The sequence below is a fragment of the Nycticebus coucang genome, chromosome 2, assembly GCF_027406575.1.
Source record: "Nycticebus coucang isolate mNycCou1 chromosome 2, mNycCou1.pri, whole genome shotgun sequence".
Classification (NCBI taxonomy): Eukaryota; Metazoa; Chordata; class Mammalia; order Primates; family Lorisidae; genus Nycticebus; species Nycticebus coucang.
The window spans coordinates 125,359,380-125,383,693 of NC_069781.1; the positions used below are offsets into that span (position 1 = coordinate 125,359,380).

General features: G+C 37.7%; 1 protein-coding gene across 8 annotated transcripts in view; it reads left to right on the plus strand.

Annotated features, from left to right (window-relative positions):
- Positions 1-24,314, plus strand: part of MCTP2 (multiple C2 and transmembrane domain containing 2) — a 254,048-nt gene that overhangs the window by 174,076 nt on the left and 55,658 nt on the right. Inside the window, exon 18 of one of the 8 annotated variants that reach the window (XM_053581770.1) lies at positions 1,922-2,137. The exons of the other annotated variants lie outside the window; for them this stretch is intronic. Within the exon in view, the coding sequence (XP_053437745.1) occupies positions 1,922-1,978 (57 nt within the window). The 3' untranslated portion in view covers positions 1,979-2,137. Of the gene's footprint in view, positions 1-1,921; positions 2,138-24,314 lie in introns of those variants that run through there. 8 annotated transcript variants of the gene reach the window in all.

Below are 24,314 nucleotides of genomic sequence, written 5' to 3' on the forward strand. Positions count from 1 at the left end.
TAATCTAGTTGTTTAAGATTAACATTAAGAGGATCATAAATATTTAAAAGCTGTTTTACCCAGGGATAAAAACACAACTTAAACAATTTCTTTTAAAATATTTCAATTGTGTTCAATTATTTTTCGATTATTTTGGTCATTTCATTTTGGACATTAAGTATTATCAAAGCAGAGTTAAAGCATTTTGGATGCAGGGGTTCTTTTATTCTTGCTGGTTAAGATTCAGTGGTTCTTATGTTGCTTTTTGTGGATATATACACATAGATATATTCATTTGCCATTATTTTTGCATTCAAAAATGCTAACTCTGAAGTTATTTACTTAACATGAAGCTAATTTTCAGCTCTTCTTTTCCTGTAATCTCAATTTAAAAACCTTCGCAGTGCACATAGTCAAGAGGGAACTGCCTTGATTCTAAGATAATGTAATTATTTTGGTTTTAAATGCTTTGGAGTTTAGATGCTAAGTGTCATCAATAGACAATTATGATGGTCTTGAGCAAATTATGTCAATTTCAGTCTTTGTCTTCTGAACATTTTACAAAGTCTTGTGGTAGAGTTCAAAACCAGTGAGGTCTTTTATGTCATATCCTTCTATCCACAATTTCTTACAATAGAAGAAGAAGAAAATAGAAAAGGAAAAAAAAAAACCCTCTGGCCTCCTTATATTCTGTTTCAATTGTTCTTCCAATTACTCATGAGGGAGAAGAGAGGAAAGGAAGTCAGATACTCTGAAAACCTATTGTGCAGCCTTCATATAAAGAATATTCAGTTCTCTGCTCTGTTAGCAGCTGACCAAAATCTAATCCATTAAAAAATACATCGTGGTAAGCAGTTCTTGAAAATGTTTATAATAAATGGTAAAAGCCAAGCTTCCACTGTGAGATTAGCAGTTGCAACAGGATGTGTTCATCAGGAAATAGGTTATTGCCTGACTACTGTGTCCTGCCGAGTCACCTGCGAGTCACCTATGGGACAGAGGAAGATTTAAAATCTCACAGTGCAAGGATTTGATTTGATTTTTCCCCTTTGCTTTCTTTTACATATTACAGCGTTGTTTATCACCTATGGTGTTGTTCTCAATGAATCTATTATGAAGTTTATTTTGTAGACAAAAAGCACAGGCATGTTTTGGGAGTGGACCCCCCCCCCATTCAGGCCCCATGATCGTCAGATGACCTATGCATATTAGTGTAACTCATTAACTTTTACAAAGCAGACTTTGTAGCTTTATAAAAAATGAAAGACAATGCAAAAGAGTATTTTTCAGAGATCTGAACTTGCCCCCACCCCCATCTTGAAGATACAGGAAATGGTGCTGAGGATTACACGGTGTCTTTGCTGCTTTTTGCTTGATTGCAGTTGAGCCTCAGAGTTACTGGACAGGAGTGCTTGTGAATAATGCCCTCTACGAGGACGGTACCTATAGTCACACAGGAGTGACTAGGAGATCAAATGCACTGGCTCAAAAGCCTTAGGGAAGTATTATGTGTCTGAGGTCTGATCTATTGTCTGGGAGGTCGGAGAGTGTTAATGCACTCTGCAAAGATTACACTCCCTCTCTAATTGCTCAGACACTTCCTTAAAGGATTTAAACAGTCAGGAAAGGTGATGGTCCTTGTCAATTTTTGTCTTCTGCCTGCAGTTGAAGTTTATCTGTCTTTCCACTGAGACCACTAGATCAAGTAACCTAGCTGGTGTCAAAGGCATAAACTCTGAATTAGGAGTAAAAGAATGAGGGTTGTTATTTACAGCTCCTCTGTTCTTCCTTGCTCTTTAAATGCTCTGCATTCCATTTCTGGTGTTTACATTGTAGGAAGCACAGGCCAGCATCTCTGCGTTCAAAAGGGAGGCTGCAAGGAAAGGGTCCCAGGCTTCACTTTGACTTGTGATCAGATTTGTTTTCGTGGTCTTTTTTTCAGTGCCGTATCACCCAGTGCAGCATCTGTGCATTTAGGATATTTCAGCTGATCACGTAGAGGATGAGGAACTTGAGCTGTTCCTCAGTCGCCGCCTCCCCAGCACAAAACCATGCAGACCCAAACCTCGTTCTGAAACACTGACCCCAAATCAGACATGCACAAGAGCAAAACCCACACTTGGGTCCTGGTAACTTTTGTTCAATTACTGTGAACATCAAATGATGTACAAATAAATACATTTTTTTTAAGTCTCTTCTCTGCATTGGGGAATCCTTATTCAATCGTATGTATCTGGGAGCTGGTATAGCAATTTTATCAAAGTCTGGTATCCCTTATGTTGCTTTGCTTCTAACTCAGTATTTAACTCATATTTTTTAAATGATACTGAAAAGCGGAAAGGAAGGCTTCCCCCCCTCTTTCACTATGCTAGGCATTGGAGGGCTATGTGTTGAGAAGAGAACAGTCACCGCCTTAGATTCTCCGTGGGGGTTGCTATAGGTAGGAGTGGGGAGACAGGCTTGCGTTCCATCCTGGGCATTTTCTAGCCACGATGCTGAGTTGCATCATAGAGAGGAAAGACTTCCTGTTAGATTAGTTCAGATTGCTAATATATGTGGCCCAGAGCCTACAATACAATATTTATGTAGCTTCCAAAGGAGACCTGGGAGGATTCCCTATAATTCAAGATGATAGTCTGACTGATGGGTGGAGAAGAATTTTTTTTTTTTTTTTTTTTTTTTAAGGAATCCTTGTTTGTCCCTTGAGATGTTCACACTTTTTGGCTGACGGCACTGTATTTTACTCATCCTGTATAAAGCTGTCAGTGTGTTCATTATATGTGTCTCTTGAAGACGCTGAGCAGATGACGAGAACAATCGCTGGAGGGGAAAAAACACATTTGAATCAAAATCTTCAGCAGAGCCTTCCTCTGGTACGTGCGGCTCCTGCTTCTGCGCGGAGCGGCCCTCACACTTGTTCTTAATACACGTTATCTCACACTGTTGGTAGATTACACTGAATGTTTCATCTGTATATAAAAATTAAAAATTCAAACAAAAATCTGGCCCACATGAAGAACAGGCCCTTTGGGCATATGGTTTATTATGCGTATTCGTTTAATTACTAAAACACTTGCGATGGCTTCAGTGCCCTTGCTTTCAACTTGCAAAGCTGGAGCGCTGCTGCTGCTTGCACAGAAAATGTAGCACAGAATTCTGTTCGGAAGGAATAAAAAAAAAAGGGGGAAAAAAGAAAGCCTTTGAAGAAATTACTGGAATTCACCAACAGGAGGTCTGAATCTCAGTATGAAACCGATAGAAGTGGGGATTTCTCTCCTCCTCTTCCTCTAATTCTTCACCTCCTTTTCCCTCCCATTTCCACCACTGCCCCGGAAGGCTGCTTTTAGTGTAGTTAGTTTATAAGTAACGTGAGACTAAGGATTTAGGTTTCAAGTACATTCCCTCAGAGCGCCTCAAGTCTCACAATGAAGCTGTCCGAGTTTTATTGTTTAGAGGGGGACTGCTAGGAAAGTGTGACTTTAATTGATTTTTCAGGGCAAACAGGTGGTGATGGTTTAGACATATCCTGGCCTTGGTGCCACTCCTAATTTGGGGCTGTGCATATAATAGCTTTATTAAAATAAACAATCTCCGGGCTTTGATTTTACCTGAACATCTGCCTCTTGGTTTTTAAAGGACCTTTTAAAATATTTTAATTGTGTGTTTAACAGGCTAGGATCCTGCAATAGCTGAGGAAGACTTTATTTCTACTCATGCCCTCAAACTTTGTATCTGTCTGATATTTAAGATATTAAAATTCAAAAGAATCTTTAGCTAGGATCATGGTTGTTTCAGTAGTTTTTTTTAAGTACATTTATTTATATGATGCAGCAGATTTTGAACATAACAGGCCGCACACTGAATTTGTAATTGGTGGGTTTTGATTTGAACTTTTATTTTAGCGAACAAAAGATCATTCGAATGAGTGTGTGTGCTCATAATTTAAAACCATGTTTTGGATTCATTCCTGATCTATAGTGATATTTCAGCATCATAAGAATGCTTCTTGGACCCCTGATCAGAATAAATTCAAGAGTCCTAAACGTAGTTCTAAGAGAAAGGAGGATCCGAGTCTTGGCATCGTTTTTTGTTTTTAGTGGCAAGTGTGTGTGGCTCTGATACAAGTACGGTTTTGCTTTTCAATCAAGCAAATAGGTAGTGTATCCGAGTAATGGGAGACCATCCAAGGCATTCTTGATATGATTCCTAAAGGAATTATACTTTGCTATAAATAGCATCGCTCACTAATCACTATTGGAGGGCTCCCGAATTAAGGCACCTTCCTCTGTTTGTAAGCACATTGAGTATGTACAGAGCTATTGCAGGCTTAATGCGAACTTACTGCAAGCCTGCTTCTTTTAGTGCCAGAAATAAAACTGCAAGTAGAGTAACTTAATACAGCGAACTGCTTTACTCTATCTCTGCACTAATGCTAATTAGATACACTTGCTTTATTACCCAAAGCGTTTTTTTCTGTGTTCATTCTGATCTAATCTTTCTATGAACATGAAGGAGTGAGTCCTGTTAAATTTAAGCTTTTAGGCACAATTGCAGCCTGATATTCATGTGACCGGAGTCAGAACACTTTGAGAGAACGCTTTGTCCACTTAGGCGACAATTAGAACCCCATCGGACTTCTACCACGAAGGGTCCCACGGTGCCAAAAATTATGCTTCTGAAACGAGTGAGACACTTATCGGTACACTTAATGGAATTTTTTTCCTAGACCTCTTTAGATAGCCAGCTTTATGGGGAATAAATAAATGTGCAAAGATTTTTTTTCCTCACTTCCTTTAATCAGAGCAGAGAATTTGCTGATGGCTTTGAAAGATGTATTTACCAAAATCAGACTTTCAACTGCTCAATTACCAGCTTCTGCCAAAACGCATAATGAGAAATTTATTGTCTGATTCTAGACCTGAAATGATGATCATTCTAGGGGGAAAAGCCAATAGTGCAGCACATTAGATGCTTTTTTTCCTTTCATTTAGTCCAGTGCTTTTCTACTGGTTAAATTCGTTGTTCTGCCTTTATGAGTGGTGTGGGGATTTTTATTGAGCCATAGGTGATAATTTCACCTTTTCTCCATTTACTTAAAATCATCAAGAAATGTAAAGTATAGATAGGGTGGCCAGTAGCATGAGCCAGACATTAAGATGATGGGATTTGAAGAAATGTGTCACATTTAAAAGAGAAAAACTAATAAGAAATGAATGTTTAGTATAGGTTTAGAAGGTTTTTATTTTCTGTTTAAATCCATTAATGTATTCCAATAAAGTCAACAAAAACTCCATGTCTAGGAGATTATTATCTAAAAGCTTCTAATTACATTTAACATTAAGATTATATGGATTTTTGTACACAGACTGCCTCTAAAATCGGAATGGTATTTGCCATGTTCTTCATAGAAATATGCAGCAGTGCTGGTGTGAAACTGGCAGATTCACAGCGTGAGAAGCATTGTTTATTTACACAGCCATTGGATGATAAAAGTGAGAAACAGTGCAGATGTCTGCGCACAGAAGCACTGGGAGTCAACCATCCGTTGTGGCTATTCCCACACAAAGCTAGAACTAGTGGACACATTTTGTCTCCAAGAGATAAGACATCAAGTTTGAGGTTTTCCTAAGGAACTGACTGGGTCGTTCTATGTCCCATCGAAGTTGTCAAAGAGAATACCACATAAACACCCACAATGGTATATTTTGATATTCATGCATTTCAGGAAAACAAATGGGTCATGAATATTGAATCAGTAAACTTCTTATACATCGTGGCAAACAGCATGACATAGAGGCCCTGGTGGAAAACTGGAGGTTTTACTAGAGGGCGGAGGAGGAAAGTGTGTGTTAGGGTAGGAAGGAAAGTTTTGATTCTGGGCCCTCTCTAGCTGAGGTCTGCCAGGGCTTTTGTTCCATGATTGGTGTCTGTTTCTCCTCACCTACTTCTCTGTGGGGATGGGCCCAGGTAAAACAAGCCTCTTCCAACACCTTCTGTTTCCTTCCAAAGGTATACATTTGGTTTTCTGGCATCTGTATAACTTTTATAATTTCCCTTGGTATGTATCTTGTTTTTTCCAGGTTTTACGTTATTGAACTTTGTAGATAGTGCTTTTATTATTGGTTAAAAATTCATGAAAACTCTGTGTTAAACAAATCAATGGGTACCATTTTTCAGAAAAGTATTAAAGTATGTGCTCACTCCATGTCTCTTTGTCACATTTGGTAATTCTTACAATATTTAAAACTTTGCCATTATTCTGGTATCTATTATGTGATCTATGACTAGTGGTCTTTGATGTTCCCATTGTAATTGTTGTGGTGTGCCGTGAACCATGCTCATCCACAATGGCAAACGTGATCAGTGTTGCTGTGTGTTCTGACTGCTCTCCCAATCACCTGTTCTGCCATCTTCCTCCCTCAAAGTGTTTAAGTAAAAGGAATGTCTCTCACTGCCTCTCACTGTAAATCAAAGCATAGAAATGATTAAGCTCAGTGAGGAAGGCATGTGGAAAACTGAGATAAGATAGGCGTCTTGCACCCAACTGTTAGTCAAGTTGTGAATGCTCAATTAAAGGTCTTGAAGGAAGTTAAAAGTGCTACTCCAGTGACCGCAGAAATGATAGGGAAGTAAAGCTTTCTACCAATGATATGGAGAAAGTTTTAGCCATCTGAATGGAAGATCAGACCAACCACAACATTCCATTAAGCCAAAGCCAAATCTGGAGCAAGCCTAACCTCTCTCTTCAATTCTGTGAAGACTGAGAGAGGTGAGGAAGCTGCAGAAGAAAAGTTGGAAGCTAACAGAGGTGAGTTCTTGGGGTTTAAGGAAAAAAGCCATCCCTATTGGCAAGTGCTGATGTCGAAGCTGCATCAAGTTATCCAGATCTGGCTAAGAGCATTAATGGAGGTAAATACACTAAACAGATTTTGATTGTAGATAAGACAGGGTTTTATTGACAGAAGATGCCATCTAAGACTTTTGTAGCTAGAAGGAAATCAGTGCCTGGCTTCAAGGCTTCAAAGGACATGCTGATTCACTTGTTAGGGGCCAATGAAGCTGATACTCATTTATCATTTCAAAAATCCTTGGGCCTTTAAGAATTATTCTGAATCTGTTCTGCCTGTGCTTTATAAATTGAACAACAAAGTCTGGGTGACAGTACATCTGTTTCCAGCATAGTTTCCTGAATGCTTTAAGCCTATCGTTGAGACCTACTGCTCAGGAAAAAAAGATGCCTTTCATAATATTATTGATCATTGACAATGCTTCTAATTACCCAAGAGCTCTGATAAAGATGTGCATAGAGATGAATGTTTTCATACCTACTAACATAACAGCCATTCTTCATCCCATGGATCAAGGACTAATTTCTACTTCCAAGTCTTATTATTTAAGAAATAACATTTATAAAGCTCTAGCTGCCATAGTGATTCCGTGATGGATCTGGACAAAGTACATTTACACCTGCGGTGCATCTTACAAGGGTATATGTGAATTCTAGTAAATGTGGAATGTAAAGGTCTTAGCAAAATAACTAAGAAAATGCTAATGAAAGCTATGTTAACTAGTGTGATGAAATTGTGTCAAACGATCTATGAACCAAGTGTATGGTGGCCCATGATCATATTAATGTACACAGCTATGATTTAATAAAAAGAATAAAAAAATCATGAAAGTCAAAAAAAAGTAAAATAAAATAAAACATTCTGGAAAGGATTTGCCATTCTAGACAACATTAAGAGCACTCATGATCCATGCAAAAAAGTGAAAATATTGACACTAACGGGAGTTTGAAATAAGTGAATTTCAGCCTTCATAGATGAATTTGAGTGACTTCAGTACAGGAAGTCACTGCAGAAATGGTGGCTATTCCAAGAGAACTAGAATTAGAAGTGGAGCCTGAAGGTGTGACTGAATTACTGCACTCTCATGAGAAAACTTGACCCACCGGGGAGTTGCTTCTTATGGATAAGCCAAGAAAGTGACTTTTAGAGCTGGAATCTACTCCTAGTAAAGATTCTGTGAACATTGTTGAAATGACAATAAATGACTTAGAATATTACATGTTCTTAGCTGGAAAAATAGCAGTTTTTGAGAGGACTGACTTCAATTTTGAAGGGAAGTTCTGCTGTGATTAAATGCTATCCAACTGCACCACCTGCTACAGAGAAATCTTTTATGTAATGAAGAGCCAGTCGATGTGGCAAAACTTTATTATCATTGTATTTTAAGATGTTGCCACTTGCACCCAGCTTTCAGCAACTACCACCATGATCATTCAGCAGCCACAAACAGCAAGGTAGGACTCTCCACCAGCAAGAATGTTATGACTCACAAATGGCTCCCATGATAGTATTTTTTAGCAGTAAAATATTTTCAATTGAAGCATGTTTTTCGATTTTTGGACATAATGGTATCATACACTTAATAGATCATTTTATAGTGAAGGGAAACCAAAAAATGTGTGTGACTTATTTTATTGTGCTATTCATTTTATTGCAATAGTCTGGAAGCAGACCCTCCAAGGTCTGCTTGTACTACTGTATACATTTTATTTTGCTACTGTAACAAGTCATCATAGACTTAAATGGCTTAAGTTAAGACAGATGTATCATCTTACAGTGCCAGAGGTGAGACGTGTTGTGCAGTCGGGCTGAAGTCAAGGAAGGCCTGTGTTCTTTGGAGGCTCTAAGGCAGTGGTTCTCAACCTTCCTAATGCTGTGGCCCTTTAATACAGTTCCTGTGGGTCATGACTCACAAGTTGAGAACCACTGCTCTAGGGAGACCTTCCCTTTTCCAGCTTCTAGAGGTTGCTCAGCATCTTTGGCTCGTGGCTCTTCCCTCCATCTTCAAATCCTGTGAGGGTAGGTTGGTGAGTACTCAGGTCTCATCACTGACCTTGCTTCCACCCTCATATCTTTTCAAGGCTCTCTTCTGCTTCCCTCTTCCCCTTTTAGAAACTTTTGTCATTACATTGGTTAAATCAGAGGTCCCCAGCCTTGTTGGCATAAGGGACCTTTTTCATGGAAGACAGTGTGCCCAGGGATGGAGAGGGAGGTGGAGCTCAGAGAGTGACGCCAGCAATGGGGAACAGCTGTAAACACAGATGAAGTTTTGCTACCTTGCAATTCCCCTCCTGCTGTGTGCCTGGATCCTAACAGGCCATGGACTGGAACCTTTTGGCACCAGCATCCAGTTTCATGAAGAAAATTTTTACACAGATAAGGGGGTAAGGAAATAGGCAGCAGAGCCCAGGCAGTGATGCTGTGTGGCCTGATTCCTGACAGGCTACAGATTGGTACACATCCAGCAGCCTGGGCATTGGGGAATGCAGGGTTAGATAATCTTTCTATTTTCAGGTCAGATGATTAGCAACTTTAAGGGCATCTGCAGCCTTAATTAATTCCCTTTCTCATGCAGTATAACAGGTTCCAGGGAATTGGACATGTACTTCTTTGGGGCACCATTTTTCTGCTGACCACAGTTGGGCTCTGCATGACTTCCAATGGATAAGGATTTCTGGTACAAGGTCTGGTTTCTGACACAGGAAGTATTTCAGTGAGAGGCATAAATTTGGGGAAAGGGATGAGGTTGTGTATTATAGACATTTTAATTAGAGAGTGGCTGGGAGGGCAGCAATGAGATATTTACAGAAGTCTCACATTACTGGCAACTTAAAAGATTTTTGACATTTGATTTGTTCATTCCGTTTCCCCTGTGGCTGATAGTAAATGGCATGAGGGAAAGAGGTCTAGGAGGAAGCCATGTGGCTATCCACACAGTAGATGTTGGGTGTGAGAGCTGCAGTGGGGATGGGCTTGCTGCGGCAAAATTGGGAAAGGGGCAGAGGGAATGACTGAAGGGTAAGGGACATGAAACCCCTGTTTTCCCACATTACTCCATGCAGTTAACCAAAACTCAGGCCACATTTTAACAGCCAACCAAAGCCTTTATTCTCTGGAAAGCATCCCTGAGCTTCCCAAAGGTGACCTATCTACCTTACTCTTTCCTCATGGCTATTGTTGTATCTTCCTGATTTTTTATTTTCCTACCCTATTCCCATGACTTAGAGCACTTTGCTACCAGAATTATCTAGTTAAATGTCTAATCCTATCATTTCTTTGTTTAAAAATCTATCTGTGGGTTTACTTAGGTTCACATCCTCAACTTCCAACCACGACCTGCAGGTTTCTCTAGGAACTGGCTGCCATTCCTTTCTGATCCAGCCCAGCTGGATGTCTCACCTCCTCTAGACTAAATGAAGTCTTTTGCTTATTTTTAGCACTGTCCTATCTTCTGCTTATATTCCCTTTCTCCTGCAAAGCTGTCTATATTATCTAAACGCTGTCACTATATAGCATTAAGTCTTGTCATTGAACTAGTGGATTACCTAAGAGCTTTTCTACAAAAATAATTAGTGAAACAGAGACTAACGAACTATCTTTCAGGCAATTTTCCTCCTGGTTACATCTCCGTCCTCTGACTTGGGACAGGGATGCCCTTCATCCTCTTTCTAGAAACACAATGATGACAACCCTTTGGGTTCATTATTGCATTTAATCCTCTCTGTGGCCCTTGAGGAAGATACTACCATCCCCATTTCACAGACGAAAAGAAATGTTAAGTTTCCAGATCACACAGCTAGTATAGGTAGAGCTGTGGTTTAGATCCAAAGTGAATATGTTCTAAGCATCTTTAAACAGTTACTGTTAGAAAATGTAATTGCCTCAGAAACTCAAAAATAACAAAAAAAGAACAATGTACCATGTAGCAGTTAAAAGCATTTGGTTTCATATTCAAACTCACCAACATTAATAATTTGATTCCTCATTTATAAAATGTTCCTCTGATTACAAAATCCATATATAGATATTTTTACTGAAAAACCCATTTAAATAAAGCATGATGGGGTCTCAAAATTAGATGCATGCACATGTACACATTATGTGTAATGGTTCATACTCATAGCTCCTACATAAAGCTATGTCTTAATCATTTTTTTGAAATTCAGCATATAGCAACAATATAGTCTTCATATATAGTAAATGTTCCATAGTCATTTGTATGAATGTCTTAATTGATTAGTTTTAATTGATTCAGAAACTGTAATAAATTTGATCACCATAGCTTTTTAGGCATTAATCTGAGCTTTCACATGCTCAGCCACCCATTTGTGGACTTTGAGGAAACATTTGGTATTGTGCCTTTTGGGCTATGGTAAGCTCTGTCATCTGGCATTTGTCCTGTCCACAGACATAATTTGGATTCTGATTTAGGGCCTCTCTGCATGTTCTTTGGACCACTCTAGCACCTGCCTTGATAATGACATTAACCAACAATGTTAGATTTGGTTAGACCTTTATCTAAATGCTCAAACTTCGACTCCACTCTCAATTCAACAAATTTGTCTATTTCACATGAGTCTTCATCCTGTTTTTATAAGATGTACAGAGATAAATTATATATTATTCAGAATTTCAAAGACCAAAAAAATGTTGGAAACCACGATACTAGGCAAAGTATATGTGTAAAGTATTTTATGGAAAGAATGGCTTGCTTCAAGTAAGGGAACTAGTTAGTGAAGAACTATGAACATTCCTAGAGACACTTTGAATTAAGTTATTGAGAAGGAAAACATAGGCAATTCATTTTTAAGAATGGAAAATTTACATACTTTGAGTTTAGGAACTGTGGTAGGAAACAAAGACAAGGAGAATTTCCAGTGTAAGTTCAAGCCATATTTTGATTCAATGGGCCATGAATAGCAAATGGAGAGTTTTGGACTCAGTACATAGAGATTGGGAGAAGATAAAAGGCTTTGAGCATTAAGAACACCAGGATGAGAGCTAAGCTTTGGGAGATTCCATGGCCCTGATGTGAATGGACAGGAAGTAGAAAGAGATATTATGGGTACTGTACAAATCAGAAGTGTATTAGAATAATCTGGGCCCTGGTTATAAACTGGAAAACGCATGGTCCACTGTGGGGGATATGTGTATGTTTAGGGGGGGAATGAAAACAAATTATTATATTATTTTAAAAACTTTATTTTGAAATAGGTGAAGACTCAAAAGAAGTTAAAAAAAAAAACACAAAGACTTCCTATATCTGCTCCAGTCAGCTTTTCCCAGTGATAACCCAATGATATCACCACAGCACGTAGTCAAAACCAGGGGATTCATATTGGCCAAACCTATTCATTCAGGTTACAGACCTGATTCTTACTTCACCAACTTGTACATGCATGTGGTGGTGGTGCTGGTGCTGGTGCTGGTGGTGATGGTGTTTAATTTGCATACCAGGTAAATGTCACCACAGTCAAGATTCAGAACTGTTCAGTCCCGCAGAACCTCTCCGCAGTTACCCCTTAATGTTCATACACCTGCAGCCCTAACCCTGGCAACCGCTTACCTGTTCTATGTCACTATAATTCTGTCATTTTGAAAGTGTTATATAGAAAAAAATCTATATGCAAGTAATCCTTTGGGATGGACTTTTTTCAGTCAACATAATGGCCTTCAGATCCATCCAAGTTGTGTGCATCAATAGTTTATTTCTATCATGAAGTTTTTTTTTTTTTTTTTTTAATTTGGGATTCATTAAGGGTACAAAGAATTAGGTTACACTGATTGCATTTGTTAAAGTCCTTCATATAATTGTGTTCCACCCCCAAGAGGTGTGCCATACACTTGACCTCTCATCCTCCTCCTTTTTCTCCTCTCCCCACTTGCTCATTCTCCCACACCCACCCTGTGTTAGCTCATCTGCTGCCTTCATAGTAGACTTGAGTACATTGGATTCTTGCTTCTTCATTCTTGTGATGCTTTACTAAGAAGAACGTGTTCCATCTCTATCCAGGTTAATACAAAAGATGTAAAGTCTCCATCTTTTTTAGTCTCTGAATAGTATTCCATGGTCATATATATACCATAGCTTGTTAATTCATTCCTGGGTTGGTGAGCATGTGGGCTGTTGCCATGTTTTGGCGATTGTAAATTGACCTGTGATAAACAGTCCAATGCAAATGTCCTTATGATAAAAGGCTTTTTCTTCTGCTGGGTACATCCTAGTAATGGGATTGCAGAATCAAAGGGGAAGTCTAATTTGAGTTCTCTGAGGATTCTCCATACTTCCTTCCAAAAAGGTTGTATTAATTTGCAGTCCCACCAGTAATGTAGAAGTGTTTCCTTCTCTCCACATCCACGCCACCATCTGCAGTTTACAGACTTTGTGATGTGGGCCGTTCTCACTGGGGTTAGGTGATATCTTAGGGTAGTTTTGATTTGCATTTCCCTGATAATTAGGGATGATGAGCATTTTTTCATATGTTTGCTAGCCATTCATTTGTCTTTAGAGAGGGTTCTATTCATGTCTCTTGCCCAGTGAATATGTGGGTTTATTGACTCTTTTTTTGTTGATTAATTTGAGTTCTCTATAGATCCTAGTTATCAAGCCTTTGTCCAATTCAGATTCATAATATGCAAATAACTTTTCCCATTCTGAAGGTTGTCTGTTTACTTTGGTTGTTGTTTCCTTAGCTGTACAGAAGATTTTTAGTTTAAGTCCCATTTGTTTATTTTTGTTGTTGCAATTGCCATTGGAGTCTTCTTCAAAAAATCTTTTCAGGCTGATATTTTCCCTCCCCTGCCCCACTTTCTTTGAGGATTTTTAGTGTTTCGTGCCTTAGATTTAAGTGTTTTATCAGTTTCAGTCTTTTACATGTGGTTATCCAGTTCTTCCAACAACATTTATTGAATAGGGATTCTTTTCCCCAGAACTATAATTCTGTTCTTTTGAAAATGTCATCTAGAAAAAAATTATATAGCAAGTAATCCTTTGGGATGAACTTTTTTCAGTCAGCATAATGACCTTCAGATCCATACAAGTTGTGTGCATCAGTAGTTTATTTCTATTGTGAACATTTTGGTTTGGTTTTGATTTTTTTGACAGAGTCTCACTCTGTTGCTCCAGGATAGAGTGTCATCAGCCCAACTCACAGCAAGCTCAAACTCCTGGGTTGGAGTTATCCTCCTGCCTTAGCTTCCCAAGTAGCTGGAACTACAGGAGCCAGCAACAACACCTGGGTAATTTTTCAATTTTTTGTAGAGATGGGATCTCACTCTTGCTCAGGCTGATCTTGAATTTCTGAGCTGAAGGTATCTTTGTGCCTTGGCCTCCCAGAGTGCTAAGATTACAGGCATGAGCCACTGCTCAGCTTTTGAAAAACCAGAAGACTGGGTAATGTCAGACCAGATTTCTCACGCAACAGCTGAAGCTGAGTAGGAAAAAGATGTGTTGGAGAAGGGAGGCTCTCTGAGTTCCCTGTGGTCCCCAGTCCCTCTAGTCTTCCAGCTGGGCTTCCCATACTTAGTTACATTTCCCCTGCTCCACCCCATGAGCATTTTGATTTGGAGCCATTGGCAGTGACAAACATTTCTGAAACTGATATTTGGCCTATGATGTTATGCCTACAATTTTATTTGACCCTGGATTACTTTGTAGATGTTTGTGACTATAAATGATTTTACACTGGTTATAGGACAGAGGTCTTACAGGTCTCAGGTTGAAGGGATGGGGCTTTTAGGAAGAGCAGTGTTTATCTACTTTTTTCCATGTCTGTTGATAGAGAAAGAGGAGAGAGCCACAGTGAAGAAGCGATGCTCAGGACCCCTGCATTTCCCCACGGATTTGTGGCCATCGTAGTTGGCTGTGGGGGTGTTGTTTGGTTAGTGTCTTTTCTCCTTTTCTTCTTTCTTCCCCACTCCAGCCTCCTCACTTTCAAAATCTGCAAATGTCCTTTGTGACAGTTGTAAGAAGGGCAATGGCAGCCCCAGATTTCATGGCTTTTTAAAGCATTCCTAGGTCCATGGAGAGTCATACCCAGTGTTCTTTTAGTGGTAAGTAATCTACTGTTTAAAAAAAAAAGTTATAGGTGGATTGCTTGAGCTCAGGAGTTCAAGACCAGCCTGAGCAAGAGTGAGACCGCATCTCTAAAAATAACTGGGCGTTGTGGCCAGTGCCTGTAGTCTGAGCTACTAGGGAGGCTGAGGCAAGAGGATTGCTGGAGCCCAAGAGTTTGAGGTTACTGTGAGCTATGATCCTGTGGCATTCTATCCAGGGTGACAAAGTGAGACCCTGTCTCAGAAAAAAAAAAAAAAAGTTATAAAATATATCACCTGTCAATGCAGCTTATAAAACTATGCATCTATGTACAGTTTAAAGAGTAAGATAAACATCTGTATGCCTCCCACTCCACTCAAAAATTAAACATTTCCATTATTTTCAAAGTTTTTTCTTTGCCACTTTGTGACTCAATCCTTGCTCTTCTGTCCCCACAAGTAATGGTGAAGCTGAATGTTGTGTAACATTCACTAACTAGCTATTGTGGTTTTATTGCCTTTGTATCTCTCACTAAAGGATATAATTCAATTTTGCCCCCTTGTTTGAAAGTTCTATGATAGAAATCATATGAGACTTTTATGGCTTATTCTGTGATGTGGAAATTTATTTACCCAGGATTGTTGTTGAAATTAATTTACATTCTGTATGGTATCTAATTTTTTATGACTAAATTATTTTATTTATCCATTCTATTATTGGTAGACATTTGTATTGATTCCAGGTTTGGAGATTGGGGTAAGTTTTTGGAGACAGGGGCGGGGGGTTGGTTATTATTAAAAGTAATCTTACAAATGTTGTTATAAATACCATCTGGTGGACATGTGTTTAGACGAGTAATGGTTCTTGGTGGGGTTTCTGAAGCATGTAGAAACTTTTCAGGAATACAATTCCTCCCTCTCAACCCCAGATCTGCTAAACCAGAAGAACTCTGAGCTTGGGACTCCCCATTCTTATTTAAATAAATCTGCAGGGTTTTCCCATGCATGCTAAAGTTTGATGCCCACTGCTCTAGGGTGTAAACCCCCTCTGTCTCAAAAAAAAAATAATAATAATAATTTGCTGGGTTTGGGGATAAGCACTTTCTGCTTACTGAGTCAGTACCCATTTCCTGAGTGATTGAACCATTGTCATCAAATGAAAGCAGAGGGAGGGTGATTGGTGGGATCACACCTGCACTGCATCTTACAAGGGTATATGTGAAACTTAGTTATTGTGCTAAGACATTTACATTCCACATTTACTAAGAAAATGCCAGAAGGCTGTGTTAACCAGTATGATGAAAATGTGTCAAACGGTCTATGAAACTAGTGTATGGTGCCCCATGATCACATTAATGTACACAGCTATGATTTAATTAAAAAAAAAAAAAGAAAGAAAAGAAAGTTATCCTTGTTCTCAGAAAACTCTTGGCACTATCTGACTTCTTAATGTTGTCAAAATGGTATGTCAGGGGGTTCCTGATGGGGTTTTAATTTGCATTTTACTTTTTGCTAATGAGTATCCTGTGTTTGGGGGCCTTTGGGCTCCACCTTTGTTTCATCTTTTCCTGGTTTTCAAATTGATTTGTACGAGCGTTTTATATAATCTCAATAGAAATTGTTTATAACTGAAGTATCTTCTCTAAGTTTATGGCTGTATTTTCATGTTATTTGTGTTATCTTTTAATCAACAAAACCTTTAAACTCAAATTGACTGTTTTTTTCTATGTTCTGAGCAGTTCATGTCATGATGAAGGAATCATTCCCAACATCCAGAGTCATGGAAATATCCTTTAAAATCTTTTATGGCTTTGCCTTTTACATTAGAACTTTTTAATCCACTTGTGATTTTATCTTATTTTTGTGTTCCGGGGATCCAATAGACTCAGTACCATGAATACTCTGCCATTTCTCGGTGGTCTGCAATTTCCACAAAGTCATAAATCAAGTTTCCATTTGTAGGTGGGCTTCTCCTCAAGTCTGTTGTCTATACCTGGACCAATATTACACAAACGCTAGCTTTAGCATAATTCTTCCTGGTTTATTTTTAATCTTTAGGAATGTCTTAGTAAGAATTCTTGGCTTTTTGCTTTTCCATATGAGTTAAAATTGACTTTTCCTGTTCTGCAAAAACAGAACATGACAAAACCAATAATGAAAATAAGTCAAACTCAAAATTATAAACTGACAAGACCATGAAATTATAGGAAGAAAAGCAGAATGAAACCAAATTGAGTAAAATAAGAACAAAATCAATTAGAGTACACGTGTAAAATACAAAATAGGAACAAAGTTGAAAGTCATCTTTTTGAAAACAATAAAATCAATTCTTTCCTGAGAGTTTTCAACATAAAAGAGAATAGACACAAACAAACAAGGTCAGACGTTGAAAGGGAAGATTATCCTGATGAAGGACAGAATAATTATAAAAAGATACTATGAAAAATTTTCCTTTAAATTGTTGAAACATGTATCAAATGAATAAAGCTTATAGAATAATTTATCAGTGACTGAAAAATACATATCAGTGGTTCTAAATCCATTAAGTAATTAAATCAGCAATTTAATATCCTCCCAGAAAGCAAAACAACTTTAGAGGCATGTTTTACCAAACATTTAAAGGAACAGATAAATCCTGTTTTATAAAAATTCTTTCTCTTTGTTTACAGGCTGTTACTTTTCTGTGGACAAGTCGGTGATCAATTTTATTGTTGTCCCTTGGAAGGCACTGTATGTGTGTTTCAAAGTTGCTTTTGGTCATTAATTGCATGTAGGGTTTTTTTTTTGTTTGTTTTTTGGGTTTTTTTTTTGTTGTTGTTTGTTTGTTTGTTTTGAGACAGAGTCTCACTTTGTCGCCCTTGGCAGAGTGCTGTGAGGTCACAGCTCACAGCAACCTCCAGCTCTTGGGCTTAGGCAATTCTCCTGCCTCAGCTTCCCGAGTAGCTGGGACTACAGGCACCCGCCATAACGCCCGGCTATTTTTTTGTTGCAGTTTGGCCAGGGCCGGGTTTGAACCCGCCACCCTCAGTATATGGGGCCGGCGCCCTGCTCACTGAGCCACAGGCGCTGCCCTACATGTAGTTTCACTATGAGGTGCCTGTGTGTAGTTTTCCCTCTATTTATCCAATATGGCATTTCTTAAATCCATGACTTCTCCTCTTTCTGAATTTTGGGAAATTCTCATCCAGTGTCATATCCAGCTTTTTTCCCCATTCTCTTCCCCTTCTCCTTCTGGACACTCTTTTTACATATAAATTAAACCTTTCTTAGTGTGCCATACGTCCTTTTATTGCATTTTCAAATTTATCTCTGCTTAAAGTATACATTTTTCTACTCTTACCATAATTATCTAATTTTCTACTCCAAATCATTCTCTCTTTTGCCTTATCAGTGCTGTTATTAAATTCATGGACAGATCTCTTCATTTCACTTATGTAAATTCCAGGTTTCCAAATTGATTCTGTTTATATAGGGTCCCATTGTCTGCTGACATTTTCCATGTTTTTTACCCATTTTCATGAATATATAGATATAGATTATATATTATTTTAAAATCCATTTTTGGTAACTCTAAATTATCCATTTATTTTTCCCTGTTTTTTTTTTTGAATTATTGTTTCTGACTCCTGGTTGTTTTTGTTTATGAAGACATTTTAAAGAGTGTGGATATGGAGTAGGCAGAGTATGGCAGGTCACTCTGATCTAGTCAGCGGTTGCGAGGAGCTAAATTAAAAGGCTACGTTGTCAAGCGAGATCCTCCACTTTTAATAGTCCCTGAATTCCAATTTTTATCTCTCAACTCTGTGAGATTGCCAAAAGCTTTCTGTGGCTGGTTTCTGCTCGGCCTCGACCTGTTGCCCCATGCATGCCTGGTCTAGGAGTTAGTAATGTTCTCAAGGAGAAAGGCGCTCAGAATGTCTGCTTTGACTCCGCTGTTCCTCCTCTTGCCTGCAAACTTTTGTTCCTTAAGTCCTAGCTGCCACAGCTACCCTGCACACCCTCCAATTTTTGCCTCCCTATATTACTAAGACTGAACCAAAGTCTAGGCTGCTAGACTTAGTCATTCTGTTCTGCTCAGGGAACTGGCAAAAACAAATAGGAAGAAATCAACCTCTGAAGGGGATAAAACAATAGCAAACTAAGGGAGAGCATTTGTGTGTTTCCCACACTTGGTCTTCTCCTTGCAGGTCCTGGAAGCCCTGATTGTTCTCAGATGTCTTCACAGACTTTTTTGGGGTATATTATCCAGTTTTCATAGCTTCTTTTCTTCCATGGCTATTGAGATAAAAGCTTTTCCTTTCTACTGAAAGGCTGACGTTTACTTTTCTATTTAACATACAAACTTAACAACTAGAGTGTCATAGAATTCTTTAAATCTAACGATAGATTTTTCAGTGTTTAAGCTCTTTCTGTCTCCTAAATTCTAGACAGTTTTATTACAGAAAATTTTGACTTTATTCTTTGTTAAGCCAGGGTCTATTTAGCTTGGCATACACACGCACCTTTGTTTTGGAGCACCGTACATTCTTGCATCCAGCCTTAATATCTGGGACAGTTGTCCTTCTATTCGAAGTGCATCTTTTATGCATCAACTTTGTGAGGGTCTACTGGTGAAAAGCACTCCTGGCCCATGTCTTTCTGAAAATGTCTTGCTTCATGGTTCTTTAAAGACAATTTGCTAGATATAAGATCCTAAATTGAAAGACTGAAGCAATATGTATGTTGAGCTATTCTACTATATTCTTGCTTTCTCTGGGATATGAAATCTCTCAAGTTGCCTTTTCTTTGCAGTTGAACTATCTTTTAAGTATCTTCTAACTACTTTTAAGTATTTTCTTTTTTCCCTAGGTGTTTTCAGGTATTTTTAGGCACAGACCCTTCTTTATTCATCCTGATAAAGATTTTTGAGGGAAGGAGTTTCCCCCCAATTTTACACATTTCTGGAAAATTCTCAGTCATTTTATCTTCATATGTTGCTTCTTCCCTGTTCTCTCATTAATTCCCTGTCCCCGCCTGAGCACCTATGCGGCATAAGTTTTCACATTATATCTTCATCTCTCTTATGTATATCTTTGTCTCTGGTCTACATTCTGGATAACTTCTTAGCAATTATCTTGGAGTTCACTAATTTGATGTTTGGCTACTTTTAATCTGTGAATTGATATATCATTTGTTTACATTTCATCTTTTTCCCTTTATATTTTTCCTCACCAAGAATTCCCCTGGGATTCGATAATTCACCTTTCAAATACTCTCCTTGTTCTCTCTAATTTTATTCCATTAGCAAGACCTCCGGTAAGCAGGGCTTAAAAAAACACACTCAGGACCCCTAGGCGGTTCTATTACATTTCTGTAATCTGCTCCTCTTCCACTCTCCTTTCATTCTCCTAGACTATTGCTTAACTTCTTTTCTGCCCTTAAACTTTTGTTAACTTGAAAGAGCATTTAATGGTTTATAATTTGGAAAAGGAGAGCTTTCTTTATTTCTTGTAAAGGGTGCACAGCCCCTAGCAGCCGTTCTGGCAGGATGGGATACCCCACGAGGAACACGTGCCTACGCCATGAGGCTTTTGTCCTTCTATGGGGTCAGTGTTTAAAAATGGTGTCTATGTCAAAAAAATGAAACAAGGACGTGGAAAGAGCTCTCTGCACATGTTCTGGAGATGGTTAAAAACACTTTATGGGTGGTCAGTGGTCTTTCATCAGGAATGAATGCTGGTCTGGCCCTTAGGAAATAAAGCCTGATGTTGTTCAGCAGGGGAAGGGCAAAACGAGGCCTGTCTGACCTTGCAGCCCATCACAGCGGGGCACCCAGTTTTAAGGTCGCTTTGGAGTCCCCTTGGCAGAGAGGGGTCTGTTCAGTCCATGGGGTGAATAGTAATTTATCTTCAGAAGGCATTTCTAATTCCTCACTTTAGTGTAAGAACCATGATTGATGTAAGGACCCCTCCACTTTGGTGCCACCCCATCTACGTCTGGGCCCCTACCAAGGCCTGTATCTTTTGCTTTTAGTTCTGTAACTGAATTATTTCCTTCGGATGAACTGAGTTATTGCTAAGACAGGGCCTCCTCTGGATCCCACTCTTCCACTGATGGCGAGAGCTCCAACTGTTCTTTCTTCCGCCTCCTACACCATCATTCTCTCTCTGTCCTGGATCATTGTTCTGTCCCCTGTCAGTTACCACCCTATTTTTCTGCTTTTCTTTATGACAAGCCCTTTCAAAGAGTTGCTGCCCAAATGATTTTATCAAAGATACACATAGCTTTGTAATGAAGAAAATTCTCATGAGCTTTATGTCAGCTGCTTCTTTGAAGTTAAATTTAGCAATTTAAAAGAATAAAATCCCATTTAACCGGTAAATAGGTATTTAGAAACAACCACCATGTTGTGTACAGTTAAAACCTGTAATCTCCAAAGAAATTTAAGAACAGGGAAAGGGAAATTGGTATCAATGTAGTTTAATCTAGTAAAGAAATTCCTTTACTGTTTGCTGTTTTATTGTATAAAACAAAAATGAAGGATATCTTTGAAAATATAAAAATGATCAGAAACAAAATATGTGTATGTTGTAAAATAAAAGAAAGTTGATGAAGGAAGACAGATTAATACACTGGAGGAAATCAATGTAACAGTCTTCAGTAACCCAGAAAGGATTACCAGAATGCACTTAACATAACAAAGAAATGTAAAGGGGGTTAGCATTAAAAGAAGATATAAATAACATATAGATTTCAGGGCAAAGGAATATTGTTAGGATTTATAGTTTTTATAATATTCTACAGACTATCTCCAGAAGGATATATTTGCAATCTCCTACAACCAGTAAGAGGGTTTGGAAAGAATATGAACACCATGTAAAAATCATTGTTCCTGTACCCTGCAATAGTCAATTATTAAGTATAAATTTTAAAATGGTTCTGTTACTTTTATGATAGTATCGTAACTCTAAGTTACTTAAGGAAATAAAACATGCAAAGTAAGTTTGGTGAAAAGTAATAAAACATTGTGAGGACTATTTAATGTGATAATTATTAGACGAAAACATTAAAAACTCCTGACTATATGGAAACATCTTTATGAATAGAAACACCAGTATCAAGATGTCAGTTATCTCCACAGTGACATGTAAACTCAGGACAAGTTCGATCCAAATTTTACCAAGCGTTGGATAGAAATTAATAAATTGTAAAGAAACTGAAATACATGTGGGGAGGAGTAAAGAGTAAAAAAGTATCCAAGGTAATTTTCAGAGTGTAGATCTGAGACTTGCCCACTCAGATATTATCTGCTTAATAAATTATAGTTTAAAAATGTGTTCTTGGTAAAAACAATAGGAAAATGTCTGAGTGGAAGAATTTAGAGTGCCCAGAAACAACAAATACTCACGTAGGAACTTGGTGTATGATGGAAGTGGCAATGGAGACCAGTGAGAAAAGTATAGATTGTGATAGGAATTTAGTTGTAAAAGATTACTATCTGTACAGAAAACATTCAAATGGGAAGCTTCTTTTCCTAATGAAAATAAAACATTGAGAAAGAATATAGATTATACACACACACATACAAAATAGTATTTTAGAAGAAAACACTAAATAGCTTCATCATCTCAGGGTAGAACGTAATTCCTTATGTAGAATGTTGAACATTAAAAGTACGAATTCTAATATTAAAGAATAATATATCTGACTACATAAAAAGTAAAGCCTGTGTCTGCCTAACTTTTCATTCAGAAGAGTATAATGGACAAAATGCACGATGTTCATTTGAATGGAAGCTGTATCCGTTAAAATGAATGGACTTAGTTTATGCACACAGCACCAATGGAACAGTAAAACATAGCGTTGGTTAAAATATTTGCAGAATGATATGAACATTTTTATGCTGTTTATCTTGTTTCTGATGTAACCCTAATGTGTTCTCAGGTGGGAAAGATTCCCATCAAATTTAGGACAAGGTTCCCTTTACGAATGAGAGGAATAGGACTGAGGAGGATTGACTGTGGGGACCAAGTATCTGAAAAGGTTTTATTTTTTAAAATATGAATAATAATCAGAAAAAAGATGACAGCAAGCACAGGAACAACTCTTAGTACTTGGGGGGCTATGCATAGGTTTTTGTAAAATTGTGTATTTTTTGTATTCCTGACTATTTGGTAATATAATGCAAAAATATCTGGGGTATAGAGAAAGAATGAACTAAAATTTTATGTGGTATCAGTATAATCCTAACACCTAAACTTGTACAGAAGACAAACAGCAAGCAATAAATGTAATCCGTGGGCATCTATGTAAAATATCTTCAAGTATTAGCAAATGAAATACAATAATACCTTAAAACAAATGTCCTAATGCTATAACTGGGTAAATGAGGTGAAAGCTATGTTGATTAGTATAATGTAAGCACTCCAATTTGTACAAAGAATCAGCACATTGAAAATGGCATAAATGTATTTATGATCTATGTACAAAAGACTTAATAAAAAAAAAAAAACAAACACCCTACCTCCGCCCATCCTCGCCAGTCCCTCCCTCTCCCCCTTCATTTGAAACTTAGTAAATGTAGAATCTAAATGTCCTAACACAATAACTAAGAAAATGCCAGGAAGGCTATGTTAACCGGTATGATGAAAATGTGTCAAACTGTTTATAAAACGAGTGTATGGTGCCCCATGATCGCATTAATGTACACAGCTATGATTTAATATTAATTAAAAAAAACACTGTTAGACATCTGTGAAAAAGAGTTTCTCCTAGAAATAGAAGATTGCTTTGATGTTATAAAACTATAAATGCAATACTTTGTATTAATGTTTTTAAATGGCAAGGAAAGAAAACTTCTTTAACATTTCAAAAGATTCCGAAAGAACAGTTGATCAGCCACCATCCATTTCTGATCTTAAAAAGAATAAAAATCAAACCCTAGTTGGTATTGATGGATGTATTCTTGTTTAAAAAGTATCTTTGTTAAGTTTGCAACAGATTCAAAAGAGTATTTATGGAATATTTAAAATACACAATGAATATTCAAATAATCACTTATATGTAAATTTTCTAGTATTAAAAAAGTGTATGTATTCTTAATGTGGTACAGTATCCAACTGGAAACCCAGGTCATGCTTAATGATAGAAAAATGGAATACTAGACGCATTTTCATTAAAGCCAGGAATCAGACAATAATATCTACCTCAACAGATTTATTTAACATTGTTTTGTAGGAGTAATGAATTTAAACAGGAAAAACCAAAGTTACAAATAATAGAAAAGAAGAAACAGAGGAGATTCCTTATTTGTAGATTATGTAATTATTTTCTTAGAAACCCTAGAAAAATGTAATAAAAAGCTGTTTTATACAGTAAAGAAAATTAAGTGAGGTCACTACTTTAAAAAACTAACATATATAAATTGTTTTTATTTGCAAAGAATAATGACTTTGAAAAATATAATGGAAGAAA